This window comes from Hippopotamus amphibius, chromosome 2, assembly GCF_030028045.1.
Source record: "Hippopotamus amphibius kiboko isolate mHipAmp2 chromosome 2, mHipAmp2.hap2, whole genome shotgun sequence".
Lineage (NCBI taxonomy): Eukaryota > Metazoa > Chordata > Mammalia > Artiodactyla > Hippopotamidae > Hippopotamus > Hippopotamus amphibius.
In genome coordinates, this window is record NC_080187.1 from 38408882 (window position 1) to 38428669 (window position 19788).

Genomic DNA, 19788 nt, shown 5'->3' on the forward strand with positions numbered 1-19788 from the left:
TTTTCTTCATGGGTAAAATACTTAAATCTCGATTTCTTTTTTTTTAATTAATTAATTTATTTATTTATTTATTGGCTGTGTTGAGTCTTCGTTGCTGCACACGGGCTTTCTCTAGTTGTGGCGAGCGGGGGCTACTCTTCGTTGTGCTGCACAGGCTCCTCATTGTGGTGGCCTCTCTTGTTGTGGAGTATAGGCTCTAGGCACGTGGGCTTCAGTAGTTGCAGCATATGGGCTCCAAAGCTGTGGTTCATGGTCTCTTGAGCACAGGCTCAACAGTTGTGGTGCATGGGCTTAGCTGCTCTGCGGTATGTGGTATCTTCCTAGGGCAGGGATTGAACCCATTTCCTCTGCATTGGCAGGCGGATTCTTACCCACTGTGCCACGTAGAAAGTCCTTAAATCTCAATTTCTTAAGGATATCATTATTACTACCCACTCAGCTTCATCTATGGAACTTTTTTAAAAATTAATTAATTAATTTTTATTGGCTGCATTGGGTCTTCATTGCTGCACAACGGCTTTCTCTAGTTGCAGCGAGCGGGGCTACTCTTTGTTGCAGTGCACGGGCTTCTCATCATGGTGGCTTCTCTTGTTGAGGAGCATGGGCTGTAGGTGCATGGGCTTCAGTAACTGTGGCACTTGGGCTCAGTAGTTGTGGCTCACAGGCTCTAGAGAGCAGGCTCAGTAGTTGTAGCACATGGGGTTAGTTGCTCTGAGGCATGTGAGATCTTCCTGGACCAGGGATTAAACCCGTGTCCCCTGCAGTGGCAGGCGGATTCTTAACCACTGCGCCACCAAGAAAGTCCCTATGGAACTTCTTTCTGCCTAAGATTTTAGTTTTTACAAAAATATTTACGTCCCAAAGACTGAGCTAGATCTGTATATTAGACGAACAGAAAAGGAGGGGCTGAGATTATCAGGCTGCAGCAAAAACTGGCAGCTCAAGAGCATGCTTTTATTACTAACCAACTGGGCAAGCTTCTTCCACACCCTATAAAAACAAACAGCTTCTTATTGCTTCAGAGGCTCAGGTGGTATTGTCAATTTCCGCACAGACATTTAAGAAGTGAGCAAAGACAGAACTCAGGAAAGGGAGACTAAAGAGACATCAGAGAAGATGAGCATTGGGGATGGTTTCTTAGATGTTAAAACAAGGAGTGCTCAGGAGTGTCAAATACTGCAGCGAGGTCCAATAAGATAAAGACTTAAAAACAACCACAGGGTAAGGTAGCAATGAGCTCACTGATTGACCTTCACAAACATAGTTTTAATGAACTGAAATAATCTGAGACAGACTTTCTGAAAGTGCATTCCTTGGAAAATGATTCCTATAGGATGCTTCTCCAAAACAGAATTTCATAGTCAAAAAAGTTTAGTGTTGTGCATTTTTCATTCCCTTCTTGAAGAAACACAACAAGCATAAGTATATTCAAGTTTCTGAGAAGTCTTGATAAAGCAATCTGTTGGTGTTGTACTCTATTGGAACTCAATGTTTTCCAAATTTCTTTGACCATGAAATTCTATCATATGATAAAGAATCTATTGACATTTCTAGAAACTGGGGTCCTGTGAAACACACTTTGAAAAACAGCATTCTAAGGTTATGGTGGTCGATAGTAGTGTTAAGAATGTAGGCTCTGAAAAAAAATAAAAAATAAAAAAAGAATGTAGGCTCTGGCCAGGACATGGAAGCAACCTAAATGCCCATCAACAGGTGAATGGATAAAGAAGATGTGGTACATATACACAATGGAGTATTACTCAGCTGTAAAAAGGAATGAAATTGGGACATTTGTAGAGACATGGATGGACCTAGAGACTGTCATACAGAGTGAAGTGAGTCAGAAAGAGAAAAACAAATATCGTATATTAACACGTATAAGCGGAACACAGAAAAATGGTACAAATCAACTGGTTTGCAAGGCAGAAATAGAGACACAGATGTAGAGAACAAACATATGGACACCAAGTAGGGAAAGCAGGGAGGGTTGGGGGGGAATGAACAGGGAGACTGGGATTGCCATATATACATTACTAATAAGAAAAAAATATCAAATTGTACGCTTTAAATATATGCAGTTTATTGTATATCAATTGTATCTCAATAAAAGTTCTTAAAGGAAAAAAAAAAAGAATGTAGGCTCTGGAGTTAAATAGGTCTAGATTTGAATCTGGTTCTAAACTCTTGCCAGCTAGGTGACCCTGGACAAGTTTCTATCTTTCTAAACCTCAGTTTCTTAATCTATAAAACAGGCCTAATAACATAAGCCTAATTCATAGAATTATTGTAGGAATTCACTTGGGTAATGCATGTAAAGCACTTATTGGTATTCAATAATAGTAGTCAATAATGTGATTACGATGAGGAGGAGGATAACAAAGACTATGGAAAGTAGTTGAGATTAGAAGCAAAACTGATGTACATACTGAAGTTTTCAAAGAGTGAACAGAGAGTTATACAAAAGTTGGGATTTAATTTCAACAAGGAAGGTGGGAGTGAGAATGGCTTATGCAAGGATCTAGTAATGGCCTCGAGGTGGCAGAGAGAGCCAGAGAAAACCAAGCCTCACTCCTGTACCAGTAACACATGGGGCATTAAAAAAAGGCACAGTCTTCATACTAAAGAGTTTTAGCAAACTGCCAGGTTTCAGCCAGTAGAAAATGTATCCCTTCTGGTCTCAGATATCAGGTAAAGACTCCACAGTTTGCCAAAGCACAGAAGGGGCCCGGGGGGCCTCTTGTCTAAGAGAGGTCTCTCTGGTTTGTGAAGCTACTGTAGTAGGGCCTGTTCTTAGGTAGGGCTTACCGTAAAGTTTGGAGTGGGATGCTAAAAACTGTGGTTAAGAGAAGTCTGAAAGTACTGGAGCTTACTACAGGATTTGTATTGCGACATTGTGGTAGAGGCAAAATATCAGCAACAACTTAAAGATCCATCAATAGACAACAGAGTATACACATTATAATACATCTACAGAAAGAAACACTATGCAGCTATTAAAAAATGCAGTAGCTCTATTTGTGATAAAGAAAAATCTCCAAGACACAGCAGTACATGAATAAAAGGTGAAGGACAATGTGTGAAATATAGACACACATGCATGTGTGCACACACAGGCTTATAAATGCACAGTTTACCTCTGGACTGATTCATAAGATACAGGTAACGATGAGATGGGGGAGATGGGGACTAGAGGCCTCGAAGTCTGAAGTAGGAGGAAAACTTTGCATTATATCTATCTTTTTTAATATAATTTTATATTTTTACATTTATTACTTATTCGAATCATTCTTAAGTTTGTTTTGTTGTTTTTTTTTTTTGTTTTGGGGTTTTTTTTTAAGTGTTACAGTAGCAATGGTTAGGGAGAAGGAGGGATAACTGTGGTCTCCATGAGGGCAATGAGCTGAGGTAGTAGAAGTTAAGATAGGCAGCGATGATCAGAGCAAAATCTTGGAGTTTAAAATTATAGAAAAAGTGCTTTCATTGCATCTTCAAGGGCCCTCACTTATTATTATTTTCCCAAGGGGAGTCCATTTTTTAGGGCTTCAATAACAGCACAAGATGGACATCTCTTTGTCTGGGAGAGAGTCACAAGTAAGAACAGAAATTGCAGGAGAGAGCCGATTCATTCTGTCTTACTGATCTCTCTTGAGAAAATGCTGATCCACCTCTCAAGCGGACTGGCTACAATCCTGATCTCCTGGGATGGCTCCGTTTAAACACGCACCTTCTAATCTGTTTGCTCAGTTCCATCTCTGCTTATTGACTCTCTCCTCTGTCAGATTTCTTTAGCAACCTAAGAGCTTCTGTCAGGGCTTCTTCATGGCCTACCTCCGTGCTTTCTCCTTCACTGTCCCTTACACCTGGAACACCCACCCACCTGCTGCCACCGCAGTCTCTGTTTCTAGAGCTGAAAAGTCTCACCTCCTCCTCCAGATTTTTCTGCAGCTAAGCCAAATAAGGTACAGAATCACAACCATTCCACCCACACTACCAGCATTACTGCCTCAACAGCATTAGCAATGTCAATGTCATTAAGTACACATGGCCAGGTACTCAGCCAGCCCAGATACAGAGATGACCTATATGACCCCTTCCCTTAAGTTGCTGACAATTTTGTAAGCGAATCCTGTAGGAACGGCATGAGGGTAACTAGGTTCATATGGCAGTTATTCAAAGTCTACTGAATGCACTATCAGCTAAAAAAGTATAAATGACTTATAAACTTACAGGAAATACTCAAATCACAAATAATCAAAGAAATGAAAATTAAAACAATGGGATACCATTCTTCTGCCAAATTGGCAAAAAATTTCTAAAACAATAATAATCACTGTTGGTATAAGACTTTTAAATACTGAAAGTATAAATGGAAAAACTTCTGAAAACGTGTAGAAATTTATCACAAGCCTTTAAAAGGAATATATGCTTAAACTCAGCAATTTATTTGAATCTCCTTTGAGAAAGCTAAGTTAAAGAAATAATCAGAAATGAAAAGAAACTTATGCATAATGATACTCTGCATTATTTATAACACTAAAGAAATAAGAGGAACTGTTAAGGAACATCTATCGATACAATGATGGAATATTGTAATCGATGAATAAGCATTAAATCATGCTTTCAAAAAATATTTAATAACCCGAATAAAGCTTACAAAACAATGCCTAAGTGAGAAAAATTGTAAGTCCACACATAGTATGGTCCAAACCCAGAAACTTTATATTAATGTGTATATCAATTATACAACATAGCTAATGTTAATAGTTAATATTTTGCTGTTTTTGGTTTTAGGTGCTAGGCCTTGGGAAACATTTTTTAAAGAATTAATTAAGAGAAGATAAAGAAGTACATGGAGACTTCTGTGGAAATGCTAATAGGCTTTTCTGACAACTTAAGCATCCATAAAAGATTGGCTAAACACTCTGCCAGGTTCTATATTGGGCTCTAGAACACCAGCAATAAAAAGCATAGCCCTGGCACTCAAGGATCTTACAAGTACACGGAAAAGATGTAACAGTAAACAAGTAACTCCATTAAATGCCAATTTAGCAAAAGTACAATAGTCTCCCCTTATCCCAGAGCTATGTTCCAAGACCCCCAGTAGATGCCTGTATATATATATATATATATATATATATATATAAAGTTTAACTTACAAATTAAGCACAGTAAGAGATTAACAACATTAATTAATAAGATAGAGCAATTATAACAATATAGTTGTCCCTTGGTACCCACAGAGGATTGGTGCCAGGACCTGCCACGAATACCAAAATCCAAGGATGCTCAAGTCCCATAGTTGGGCTTTGGTACTCAAGGTTCTGCATCTGCAGATTGAACTAACCAGAGACTGTGTAGGACTGTACTGTTTATTTTTAGAAACCCACATATGAGGGGACCCGTGCAGTTCAAATCTATATTGTTCAAGAGTCAATTGTATACTATAATAAAAGTTACATGAATGTGGCCCCTCTCTCTCTCTCTCAAAATATCTTAATGTAAAAACGTAATGCTTTTTCCATTTTAACTAAGCACTTATCACACACTGTGGCCATAACTCTTTCAGTTTGAGGTGTGACAGCAAAACTAGCATGAATTTCTTTTTCCCTTTTTGCAATTTCACAGATAGATTTGTCTTTACTATAGATCTTAGCAACTTCAGCATGATTTTCTTCTTTCCTTATTAAATCAAGAACTTTCACCATTTCACTTAAAGGAAGCACTTTACAGCTTCTCTTTCGTATATATGAATTGTCAGACATACACATACTACGATATATAAAAAATAACTAATAAGAGCCTACTGTATAGCACAGGGAATTCTATTTGGTACTCTGTAATGACCTATATGGGAATGGAATCTAGAAGACCGTGGATATATGTATATGTATGGCTGATTCACTTTGCTGTACAGCAGAAACTAACAACATTGTAAATCAACTATACTCCAATAAAAAAATTAATAAAAAATAAAAGAGGACTTAGAGGGCTGGGATAGGGAGGGTGGGAGGGAGTCGTGGGAGGGAGGGCACATCGGGATATATGTATAAATACAGCTGATTCACTTTGGTGTACAGAAAAAAACTGGCACAACAGTGCAAAGCAATTACATTCCAATAAAGAGCTTAAAAAATATAAAAATAAAAGAGGAAAGGTTTAAAAAAATGAATTGCCATCATCACTACTCTTGCACTTTGGGGCCATTATTAAGTAAAATAAGGGTTACTTGATCACAAGCACTGCCATCTCATGACAGTTGATCTGAGAACTGAGATGACTACTAAGTGTTTAATGGGCGGGATATGCTGGACAAAGGGAAGATTCACATCCAGGGTGAGATGGAGAGGGATGGCAGGACATTTCATCACACTACTCAGAACAGCATTCAATTTAAAACTTAAGAATTATTTCTGGAAATTTCCATTTAATATTTTTGGACTGGGGTTGACAACAGGTAACTGAAAATGCAGAAAGAAAAACCATGCATACAGTGGGGGACTACTCTATGTACAGTCTGCAAGCTTTACCCAAAAAACTGACACCTGACTGGATTTAAAAGCTGTGAATGAAAAGTTAACTATGTGGAGAAGGAAAAAGAATATATTCCATGCATGGAAAGAGCAAGTACTTTGAATAAAAAAATTTGTATGTTGGAAGTGTTGACTAAACAGAGTAGCAGAAAGAAGTAAAACTGCAAAGGCATACAGGGTCTGTATTCGCGCTTTTCAAATTTTTTTTGCCAAGGATCTGGTTTTTTATTCCCAATATGTCATGGACTGATATTTTTGGTCTATACCCTCCCTATTCAATGAGATGAGGCCATTGATCATGTGCTTGATGTCATGGCAATCAAAATTACCTCTAAATACTCCCCTTCAACTTCAACACTTATTTCATCAAAAACTAGAATCAAACAGTTCCTGGACTGGGTTTGGCCATGGACCACGATGTAAGTCACAGTGAGCTACATCAAAAGGTTTTATTTTATCATGAAGACACTGTGGAGTAATTGAAGTACACACACACACACGCACATACACACACACACACACACACACACACACACAGGTGAGTCAAAAATTATCTGCACTGTGGTTACGTTAAAACTTCTGTTGCCCGCACTGTCTTATCATAGCTTTCTGTTCAAGGCTACTGTCTCCCCAGTCACTGCTGCGCAGGTGTGAACATATCACATCAGTTCATTTGTAACTACGTGTGAGCAAAAATGGATGCCCCACTTGTGATTTGCACGAAAGAAGAGCAATGTGCAGTGATTCATTTTTTGTGGTCTGAGCATGCGCACATCTGCACACTTCTGCCGCACTGTTGACTCTGCAAAAACTTCATTTTGAGGTGATAAAGCATCCTCCCTATAGTCCTGATCTTGTTTCATCGGACTTTCACCTGTCTGGTCCCCTGAAAGCAGCCCTACGAGGATGAAGATTCACTTCTAATGAAGTGAAGACAGCAGTGCATTCGTGGTTTGCAGCTCAGCCTAAAACATTTTTTTAATGAGGGAATACGAAAGCCCATTGACAGATGGACAAAGCGTATTTAAAAGCAAGGAGATTACGTGAAAATGATGTATTTTTCTTTTCTAAAAGTTAATTAAAATATATTCTACAAACAATAAAGGAACCTCTGCTGGTCACAGAATAACGCAAAAAAAACCCAAGGCAAGGAGAAGGACACTTACAGCTGAGACGCTAAGGAAACAGAAATAGGAGTATCAATACCTATTGAACTGGTCCATTCTGGGATCAGTTCTGGATTTTTTTTTTTTTTTCTTTCTCTCTCTCTCTCTTTTTTTTTTTTTTTTTTTTGATTTATTAAATACGATCTTAGCCCTAAGGGATCTACAAGTTTTATAACATAATTTTTTAATGATATTTTTTATTCTTTTTTTTTTTTTGCCTTTTTATATACTTCTATTTCTAGCTAAGTTTTTGGTAGTACGGACAATATATCTCTCATACTTTCCTTTTATCCCTATCTTTTATACATTTCTATTCCTTTCTTTTTATTTGCATATTTCCAACCACATTACGCTCTTCTGTTCCCCTTTCTTCCAGCCTTTTTAAGTTTATTTTATCTTAACATACTTATAAGCAACACTATCGGTCTGCTCAGACTCCTTGCTCTATTCTCCAGATGACGCACTGCCTTGATATTTAATATTAGGCTTTTGTCTTTAACTTAGTTCTTAGTACAGTTGTCTAATTACATTCTGAGAATCTCCATTCTCTCTGGTGGTACTCCAGCTCTTTTCTATATTTGATCCTAGCTTACAAAATCTCCCTGGATTGATGTCTGTATGTGTAGGGTGTTATTTGTTGTTTGTTTGCTTTTGCTTTTGTCTCTGATTTCTTCTGTTTCAGTTGTCAATTTCTGCTGGGTTTCTCTTTGAATATCTGATAGCACACTGGGGTTCTGTCAGGTCTTTCTAGAGCCTTATGTCCTAACGGATTCAGTAATTGTGTGTCTTATACATGTATGTGTTTCCTAGACTTAATATTCGTTTAATCCAATACTTGGACATTAGTCTGAGGCTTGGACAGTCTTCTATAAACACCTCTATCGCCAGGACAAACAACCCCAAAAGTTTGGACAACCATGAGGAAACAAAGAAACACCATGCAGGCAAAGGAGCAGGAAAAAAACCCACAAGACCAAATAAGTGAAGAGGAAATAGGAAAAATGCCTGAAAAAGAATTTCGAGTAATGATAGTAAAAATGATACAAAATCTCGATAACAAAATAGAGAAAGTACAAGAAACAGTTCATAAGAACTCAGAAAAACAAACAGCAATGGATAACAAAATAACTGAAATTAAAAATACTCTAGATGCTCTAACCAGCAGAATGACTGAGGCAGAAGAACGAATAAGTGAGTTGGAAGATAGAATGGGGGAAATAACTGCCACAGAGCAGGAAAAAGAAAAAAGAATAAAAAGATTAGAAGACAGTCTCAGAGACCTCAGTGATAACCTTAAATGTACCAACATTCGAATTATAGGCATCCCAGAAGAAGAAGAAAACAAGAAAGGGTCTGAGAAAATATTTGAAGAGGTTATAGTGGAAAACTTCCCCAACATGGGAAAGGAAATAATTCACCAAGTCCAAGAAGCACAGAGAGTCCCATACAGAATAAACCCAAGGAGAAATACACCAAGGCACATATTAATCAAACTAACGACAATTAAACACAAAGAAAAAATATTAAAAGTAGCAAGAGAAAAGCAACAAACAACATATAAGGGAAAACCCATCAGGATAAGAGCTGACCTTTCTACAGAAACGCTGCAGGCCAGAAGGGAATGGCAGGATATACTGAAAGTCCTGAAAGAGAGAAATCTACAGCCAAGAATCCTCTACCCAGCAAGAATCTCATTCAGATTTGAGGGAGAAATCAAAAGCTTTCCAGACAAGCAAAAGTTAAGAGAATTCAGCACCACCAAACCAGCCTTACCACAAGTGCTAAAGGAACTTCTCTAAGTAGGAAACACAAGAAAAGGAAAACACCTACAAATACAAACCCAAAACAATTCAGAAAATGGTCATTGGAACACACATGTCAATAATCACTTTAAATGTAAATGGATGAAATGCTCCAACCAAAAGACACAGACTGGCTGAATGGATAAAAAACAAGACCCTTCTATATGCTGCCTACAAGAAACCCACTTCAGACCAAGGGATACATATAGACTGAAAGTCAAGGGATGGAAAAAGATATTCCATGCAAATGGAAGTCAAAAGAAAGCTGGAGTAGCAATACTCATATCAGACAAATTAGACTTGAAAGTAAAGACTATTAAAAGAGACAAGGAAGGACACTACATAATGATCAAGGGATCCATTCAAGAAGAACATATCACAATGGTAAATATCTATGCCCCCAATATAGGAGCACCTCCATACATAAGGCAAATGCTAACAGCTATAAAAGGGGACATCGACAGTAACACAATCATAGTGGGAGACTTGAACACCCCACTTACATCAATGGACAGATCATCCAAACAGAAAATCAATAAAGACACACAAGCTTTAAATGACACATTAGACCATCTCGACTTAATTGATATTTATAGGACATGCCATCCAAAAACGACAGACTACACTTTCTTCTCAAGTGCACACGGAACATTTTCCAGGATAGATCACATCTTGGGTCACAAATCAAACCTCGGCAAATTCAAGAAAATTGAAATCATATCAAGCATCTTCTCAGACCACAACGCCATGAGACTAGATATCAATTACAGGAAAAAAACTGCAAAAAAGACAAACACATGGAGGCTAAACAATTCACTCTTAAACAACCAAGGAATCACTACAGAAATCAAAGAGGAAATCAAAAAATATCTAGAAACAAATGACAACAAAAACACAACAACCCAAAACCTATGGGACGCAGCAAAAGCAGTTCTAAGAGGGAAGTTTATAGCAATACAGTCCTACCTTAAGAAACAACAAAATGATCGAATAAACAACCTAACCTTACACCTCAAACAACTAGAGAAAGAAGAACAAAGAATCCCCAAAGTGAGCAGAAGGAAAGAAATCATAAAGATCAGAGCAGAAATAAATGAAAAAGAAAGGAAAGAAACCATAAGAAAAATAAATAAAACTAAAAGCTGGTTCTTTGAGAAGATTAACAAAATTGATAAACCATTAGCCAGACTCATCAAGAAAAAAAGGGAGAAGATGCAAATCAACAGAATTAGAAATGAAAAAGGAGAAGTAACAACGGACACCTCAGAAATACAAAACATCATGAGAGACTACTACAAGCAACTATATGCCAATCAATTGGATAACCTGGAAGAAATGGATACATTCTTAGAAAAATACAATCTTCCAAGACTGAACCAGGAAGAAATAGAAACCATGAACAGACCAATCACAAGTACGGAAATTGAGGCAGTGATTAAAAATCTCCCAACACACAAAAGCCCAGGACCAGATGGGTTCACGGGCGAATTCTATCAAACATTTCGAGAAGAGTTAACACCTATCCTTCTCAAACTCTTCCAAAATATTGCAGAAGGTGGAGCACTCCCAAACTCATTCTACGAGGCCACCATCACCCTGATACCAAAACCAGGCAAAGATGTCACAAGAAAAGAAAACTACAGACCAATATCACTGATGAATATAGATGCAAAAATCCTCAACAAAATACTAGCTAACAGACTGCAACAGCACATTAAAAAAATCATACACCATGATCAAGTGGGGTTTATCCCTGGGATGCAAGGATTCTTCACTATACGCAAATCAATCAACGTGATACATCATATCAACACATTGAAGGATAAAAACCATATGATCATCTCAATAGATGCAGAAAAAGCTTTTGACAAAGTTCAACATCCATTTATGATAAAAGCTCTCCAGAAAATGGGCATAGAAGGAAATTACCTCAACATAATAAAAGCCATATATGAAAAACCAAAAGCCAACATCGTTCTCAATGGGGAAAAACTGGAAGAATTCCCTCTAAGAACAGGAACAAGACAAGGGTGTCCACTCTCACCACTATTATTCAACATAGTTTTGGAAGTGTTAGCCACAGCAATCAGAGAAGAAAAAGAAATAAAAGGAATCCAAATTGGAAAAGAAGAAGTAAAATTGTCACTCTTTGCAGATGACATGATATTATATATAGAAAACCCTAAAGACTCTACCAGAAAACTGCTAGCACTAATTGATGAGTTTAGTAAAGTAGCAGGATACAAAATTAATGCGCAGAAATCTCTTGCATTCCTATACACGAACAATGGAAGAGCAGAAAGAGAAATTAAGGAAACTCTCCCATTCACCATTGCAACAAAAAGAATAAAATACCTAGGAATAAACCTACCTAAGGAGGCAAAAGATCTGTATGCAGAAAACTTTAAGTCATTGCTGAAAGAAATCAAAGACGACACAAACAGATGGAGGGACATACCATGTTCCTGGATTGGAAGAATCAACATCGTGAAAATGACTGTACTGCCCAAAGCAATTTACAGATTCAATGCAATCCCGATCAAATTACCAATGGCATTTTTCACAGAACTAGAGCAAGAAATCTTACGATTTGTATGGAAACGCAAAAGACCCCGAATAGCCAAAGCAATCTTGAGAAGGAAAAATGGAGTTGGTGGAATCAGGCTTCCTGACTTCAAACTATACTACAAGGCCATAGTGATCAAGACAGTATGGTACTGGCACAAAAATAGAAAGGAAGATCAATGGAATAGAATAGAGAACTCACAAGTAAGCCCAAACACATATGGGCACCTTATCTTTGACAAAGGAGGCACGAATATACAGTGGAAAAAAGACAGCCTCTTCAATAAGTGGTGCTGGGAATATTGGACAGCAACATGTAAAAGAATGAAATTAGAACACTTCCTAACACCATCCACAAAAATAAACTCCAAATGGATTAAAGACCTACATGTAAGGCCAGACACTATAAAACTCCTCGAGGAAAACATAGGCAGAACACTCTAGGACATCCATCAAAGCAACATCCTTTTTGACCCACCTCCTAGAATCAGGGAAATAAAATCAAGAATAAACGAATGGGACCTCATGAAACTTAAAAGCTTTTGCACAGCAAAAGAAACCATAAACAAGACTAAAAGGCAACCCTCAGAATGGGAAAAAATAATTGCCTATGAAACAACGGACAAAGGATTAACCTCCAAAATATACAAGCAGCTCATGAAGCTTCATACCAAAAACGCAAATAACCCAATCCACAAATGGGCGGAAGACCTAAATAGACATTTCTCCAAAGAAGACATACAGATGGCCAACAAACACATGAAAAGATGCTCAACATCACTCATCATCAGAGAAATGCAAGTCAAAGCCACAATGAGGTATCACCTCACACCAATCAGAATGGCCATCATCACAAAGTCTGGAAACCACAAATGTTGGAGAGGGTGTGGAGAAAAGGGAACTCTCCTGCACTGTTGGTGGGACTGTAAGTTGGTACAGCCACTATGGAAAACAATTTGGAGGTTCCTTTAAAAACTACAAATAGAACTACCATATGATCCAGTAATCCCACTCCTGGGCATATACCCAAAGAAAACCATAATCCCAAAAGAAACTTGTACCATAATGTTTATTGCAGCACTATTCACAATAGCCAGGACATGGAAGCAACCTAAATGCCCATCAACAAATGAATGGATACAGAAGATGTGGCATATATATACAATGGAATATTACTTAGCTATGAAAAGGGATGAGATGGAGCTATATGTAATGAGGTGGATAGAACTACAATCTGTCATACATAGTGAAGTAAGTCAGAAAGAGAAGGACAAATATTGTATGCTAACTCACATATACGGAATCTAAAAATGGTACTGATGAACTCAGTGACAAGAACAAGGATGCAGATACAGAGAATGGACTGGAGAACTCGAGGTATGGGAGGGGGCGGGGGGTGAAGGGGAAACTGAGACGAAGCGAGAGAGTAGCACAGACACATATATACTGCCAACTGTAAAATTGTCAGCGGCAAGTTGTTGTATAACAAAGGGAGTCCAACTCGAGGCTGGAAGATGCCTTAGAGGACTGGGGCAGGGAGGGTGGGGGGGACTCGAGGGGGGGGAGTCAAGGAAGGGAGGGAATACGGGGATATGTGTATAAAAACAGATGATTGAACCTGGTGTACCCCCCCAAAAAAAAATTAAAAAAATAAATAAATAAAAAAAAAATATATATATATATTCTACAGCCAGAGTGCAGATAATTTTTGACTTACCCTCGTGCAGATAATTTTTGACTTACCCTCGTGTGTGTGTGTGTGTGTGTGTGTGTGTGTGTGTGTGTGTGTGTACTTTACTTTCCTCTTTTTAAATCATAGTAGTACTAGATAATTTACAATCCTAAGAGAAAGGTACTATTTTTTCCCCATTTTCTGGATTAGGAAAATATGGCTTATTGGGGTCAAAAAACTTTATTACAATGGTACACTGAGAAAAAAATATTAGCAACTTATACCACAGGCAAGAGTTAATTTCCCTAAAACACTAAAAAACAATCAACAGCTCAACAGAAAAAAATGGACAAAGACTATAAATAGACTGTTCACAGAAAAGTTATAGCCTTTACTTCTGTGAAAGCATGCTTAACTTCACTGATAATAAGATATGTAAATTTAAACTCTACTGAGACACCATTGCCTAGAAGACCAGCAAAAATCCAAAAGTTTAACAAGTCACTCTATTGGTGGGTCTGGGAAGAAAAAAGTATCCTCATGACATTGCTAGTAACAGTATAAGTTGGTGCAAGGCAGATACCCTTTGGGATAGTCATTATAGCTCTTCACAGATATACTTCTCCACAGATATACTTCTCCACCTATTTCAACATACACTGTACCATTTGCTTGAAGTTAGATATGATTATATTATTTGCTTTAGCCAGAGAACTGTGAGCAAAAGTGACATACTGTATCTTCTGGGCAGAAGTTTTAAGAGCCAGAGTGCAATCTGCTATGTTCTCTTTCATTTGTTATCTTTTCTTTCCCCTACCACCAATACTGGCAATGTTCTAGAAGCTGGCTGATCTCTTAGCCTGGATTACAGAGAAGATAACTTAAAGCAGAACTCTTCAACATACAGGATGATAAGCAGCATAAGCAAAATAAACCTTTGTTATTTTAAACCACTGATAAATGGAGAGCAATATTTATTGAAATTACAAATGCATATCCCCTCAGATATACTTGCACACAAGCAAAATGACATATGTAAAAGGTAATCATTTGCAACATCGTTTGTTATAGCAAATGACCAGAAACAACCAAATGAACGTCAACAGAAGACTAGTTAAATACTTGCAGTACATTCATACAGTGAAATATCATGCATTTGTTTAAAACAAACAAAATTCTCTTAGAGCAAATATGGAAGGATCTCCAAGTGAAAAAGCAAGATGTTCCCAGTGTGTATAATATATCATCTTTTTTTTTTCTAAAAAAAGGGGGGGGGGTTAGAATATATATTTATACTTACACTTGCATAAGGAAATTCTATAATAAGAAAACTAACAAAAATTATTTTCTTAGGGCAGATAGGTGGAACTTCCAATTACTCAGAAACAAACAAAATCCTTGTGCCGTACTTTTCTTACTGTCTCACAACCTCAATCAATCTGTCAGCAAGTCTCATCCTAAGTATAAATGGTGTGCTTCTGCCTCTATCTTAAACTGTTAACAGATCCTTCTTTAAACTCTGGCTTATCTTCCTCCTCTTGGCCACATCTAATCAGCTTCCATTTACAAGACCTGTGTTAAGAATATATTTACTGTTGTTCCAGTATTCAATTAAGTTGCAATGGTTCTTGGTTACTCTTAAATAAACCATGCTTTTCTCTAAATGATCCCAAGCTTTGGCAACTGTTCTTAGCTATTCTTTTCGAGAGATTCTGAATTGTCTCTTAAAAAGTCATAACAAACTGCCCCAATATGCTCGTTTTTCTCATTCAGAACTTTTCTTCTACATGGAGGTTATTTATTTTACTTTCCTTTATTATAAGAATTGTAAGACCCTTACTTCTGAAAAATTAGAAATAAAAAAATTGATGGTGAAAAGGGAAATCGCTTCCTTATAGTATGCCAACTAATGAATGTAGAAAGGATAATGGAACTAGAAAGTTACCATTTGGCAACCACCATCAGTGGTGGTAGATTCAGAAAGGAGTCATACGTGGATACTTAGCCTGTACATGGAGGTGTGATGAGGAATAAGATACTGGCATAGTCTCAGAGTATTGTACCACAAAACACTTACCAATTACAAAAGGAAAAATGGTGCCTGAACAGTGAAGAAACCAGGCTGATACTAACTTAACTAGGTGATTTATTTTTTTGGCCGTGCCGTGTGGCATACGAGACCCAGTTCCCCAACCAAGGATCAAACCTGTGACCCCTGCATTGGGAGTGTGGAGTCTTAACCACTGGACCATCAGGGAAGTCCCTTAACTGGGTGATTAAGGTTAACATCACAGGAGGTAGGACAGGTTGACAACATGTACTTTCTGATGGAATTCACTAAAAAGAGTTCACCATCATTTTTATGTAATCCCTGCCAAGAAAGTATGGCCTGAGTCTGGATATGAGGAAACACTGGATAGACCCAAAGTGAAGAATATGCTACAAAATGAAAGTCCTGTACTATCCGCTGAAGATGAAAAAGACTGAGGAACTGTTCCAGATTAAAGGAGATTAAGAGACATGACTACTAAATGTAACATGGCAGCCTGGATTGTATCCTGGACCAGAAAAGAGACATTGCTGGGACAGTTGTCAAAAAAATTTGCATGGGGTCTTGATGACAGTGTTGTCATTGTTGATTTCTTGATTTGGATAGTTACATTGTGATTATACTGGAGAGTAGCCTTGTTTTTTGGAAAATACAAACAGGAGAATATCATGCCTCCAACTTTCTCTCAAATGGTTCAGAAAAAGATTAATCATAATGGATGGAAGGCAATGAAGGAAAAATGTTGTAAAATGTCAACAACTGGGGCATCCTGGTGGGGAGGATATGGGTGTTCTTTACACTACTGTTTTGGCAACTTTTCTCTAAGTTTGAAATTATTTCAAAATAAATTGCTTTTTAAGTTTGTTTACATATGTGAGCATGCTTGCATTTTTAACATCTGCCAGGTATTATACTACTGACAGCCACTTATCATTTAAAGACCTCCTTCCTAATGGTACTGATGAACCTAGTGGCAAGGCAGGAATAGAGACCCAGATATAGAGAATGGACTTGAGGACACAGGGTGGGAAGGGGAGGCAGGGACGAAGTTATAGAGTAAGTAGCACTGACATATATACACTACCAAATGTAAAATAGATAGCTAGTGGTATAGCTGCATAACACAGGGAGATCAATTCAGTGCTCTGTGACAACCTGGAGGGGTGGGATAGGGAGGCTCAGGAGGGAGGGGATATAGGGATATATGTATATATATAGCTTATTCACTTTATTGCACAGCAGAAACTAACACAACATTGTAAAGCAATTATACTCCAATAATGATGTAAAAAAATAAAATAAATAAATAAATAAAATAAAAACCTCCTTTCTGCCTGAAGAGTGACTAGTAACACACAGATAAGGACACTTCAAACTTGCAACACTGAAAATGAAAAATATTTATATTTTTACTTTTTTACATTGTTTTAGATATTAATGTGTTGATGTTTGGGGCCTTAAATTAGGGGAGCCTGTAGAAATTTCTGAACACTAAATTTCTGAGTAAAACTTCTAGCCCTATAAAGGTCAGCCAGTGGTACTTGAACTGGCTGGCCAAGGGAAACAACAACTAACCCTAAGAGGCCTTGAAATAGTCTCCTATCCCAAACTCAAAATAAAATGGCCTCACAGGTGATAATGGTATTGAAAACAGCATTTAATTTTACCTTCAGGCTCTTAAACCACTAAGTCCACTAGATTTCCATTAATCAGCATAGAAGGAAGCCAACAGCTACCTTCCCATCTCTTAAGGCTCTAGCTTACTTGTCATGCATTCCCAGAAGCACACTGTAAGATGACTAATCACTGACTGCTTCTTTGGCACCATATGTCTCCCAAATTCAAAGGAAAAACTGTCCCAACTAGAACCAGAACAACAGATTTCCTACCTGCTGCAGCTGGAGTCGAACCTTGGTAACTGCTCGGATCCAGTGAGCTCTGGCTTGGGTAAATGGTGAAGATGCACTCTCCTCGGGAAAACTTGTAACAGAGAAAAGAATGTTCCTTAAAAACAAGCCCAGGCCACAAGATGACAGTGTTCAAGGCAAAACTGCCAAATACCTAAAATTAAAAGGTTTGTATTCATGCCTATACTTGTCTAGTGATTCAAGCCACTAAAACAGCATAGTCCTGAATATCCAATGTGAAAAAAATTCCTCTCCAAAAGGACAACTCCTTTTAGCTTTTCATCTGTTCCCTCTCTTTCTTCCCACTTTTTCACTCACCTGATGAGGCAGTTCACTGGGACAATTAGGGATCAGCATACCAGAAGCAATGGCAAGGGCCCTAAGTCAATGACTAACACAGAAATCATGCAGAGAGCTGTGGAGTAACCCTCTTCCCTGACTCTCAAGACCACCAGTCTCCCTTGGGGGTTCTACATAGCATCCTTAGGGCAGAATTTTGTTCCTGCAAACCCTTCCTGCTCCACTAAGTATTTTGGAAGGCTTATCAATTCCTAAACTACATCAAAGTGCTAAGAAAAAAGGCAGAGCCCTTCTCCTGCTGTGATCTTGTTCCTTGAGCTGCCTCAGGAACACCCTCAGTGAAAGGAACAATAAATATAACAAAGTAGCTTTGAGACAGAGACATTACCCCATATTAGAACAAATCGTCATCATCTTAACTGTGGAATAGTGGTTAATTCTTGGTGATATGCTTCTCCTGTCTCTCACTGGGATGTACTGCCAAAGCAGTAAAAAAGGACCCACCATCTAGACACATAAAATACATGTTGGGCTCTGATGCCACCTAACTGGTTCAATTGTTTTAAAACATTTGTGGGCACTTCTGAAGCTGGCCTGGATGTGACTTGAACAGCTAGGACCTGGGAGGACAGAGCCATCAGAGGAGGCCAGGCACTCTGCTGCTCAACCAAGAACTCTACCCTGACAATAGTATCTTTAAAGTCCAAGGTCTACAAACAGCTATCTCTCAGTGGGTTGTCACAAACCAGTAAAAAAGCTGGTCCAGAACTCAGTCTCCCTGATGTCTTATCTACTAGATGAGCCACCAGAGATGATTAAAAATCAGGAAAACAAACAGAAAATAAATTTCTACCTTAAAGTGGTGGAGTAGAGGCATCAACCATTCTCTAACTTTTACCACATAATCAGCAGTCATTGCTCTGATCTTCCCATGACCTTGAAATTTGAGAATTTAAGTCATACCTAGCCCCTATCACTCTTACCCCAGTGGTTTTCAACTAGGGACAGTTTTGCCCCTCAGGAGAAATCTGGCAATATCTGGAGACATTTTTGGTTGTCACACTGAGAGTTGTTACAGGCATCTAATGTGCAGAGGCCAGCGATGCTACTAAACATCCTACAGTGCATACAGTAGCTCCCCATAACAAATAAGCATCTGGCTAAAAATGTAACAGTGCCAAGACTGAGAAACCCTGCTCTGCCCCAACCTATCAGCAACTCACTGACCAATTTAGCTCAATAATAACAATACTCAAACTTTGTACTAAGCTTCATTATGTGACTGTTAAAAGGACAAGTTTTAAATTTTTCTTCTATGGATACCAACTGCCAGATATACTGCTAGGCCCTGGGGAGACAGAAGGGTGGGTTAGATCTGGCTTCTAGACCAATTCTTTAACTCTCTCCTAGTTTTGTCAGCCAGGAAAAAAACAAAAGAAAAAACAATGTTCACAAAAGAAATTTAAATATTAATAGGGTGGGAAGCCTATTTCATTCAAAGAGGCTCCTCTGAATGAAATAACCTGCAGGGCTCAGGTCAGTTCCACACTCAGAGGCTGTCATATGTTGGGTCAACTAGTAAGCCAAGAACTGCAGACTCCAGAAGGCCTGCAAGGTACACCGCAGTTAAAATGTTCTTCAGAGATCCTCAAAATACTTTGGGAATTACACCAAAAAGCAAAGGAAGCACAGCAGAGATAAGCCTCAGTATCCCGATCACCACCTTACCAGCTGCAGGGAAACAAACAAAAAGCAATTGGTTTCTGTTCAGCAATACCATAAGGCAGGTACTGAGG

General features: G+C 38.2%; 1 protein-coding gene across 5 annotated transcripts in view; it reads right to left on the reverse strand.

Annotated features, from left to right (window-relative positions):
• The window catches only part of UNC13B (unc-13 homolog B), a 228275-nt gene that overhangs the window by 77333 nt on the left and 131154 nt on the right, over positions 1 to 19788 (reverse strand). For all 5 annotated transcript variants that reach the window (XM_057723630.1, XM_057723632.1, XM_057723631.1 and 2 more), the window contains one exon: positions 17675 to 17765. In XM_057723630.1, the coding sequence (XP_057579613.1) occupies positions 17675 to 17765 (91 nt within the window). The remainder of the gene's footprint in view (positions 1 to 17674; positions 17766 to 19788) is intronic.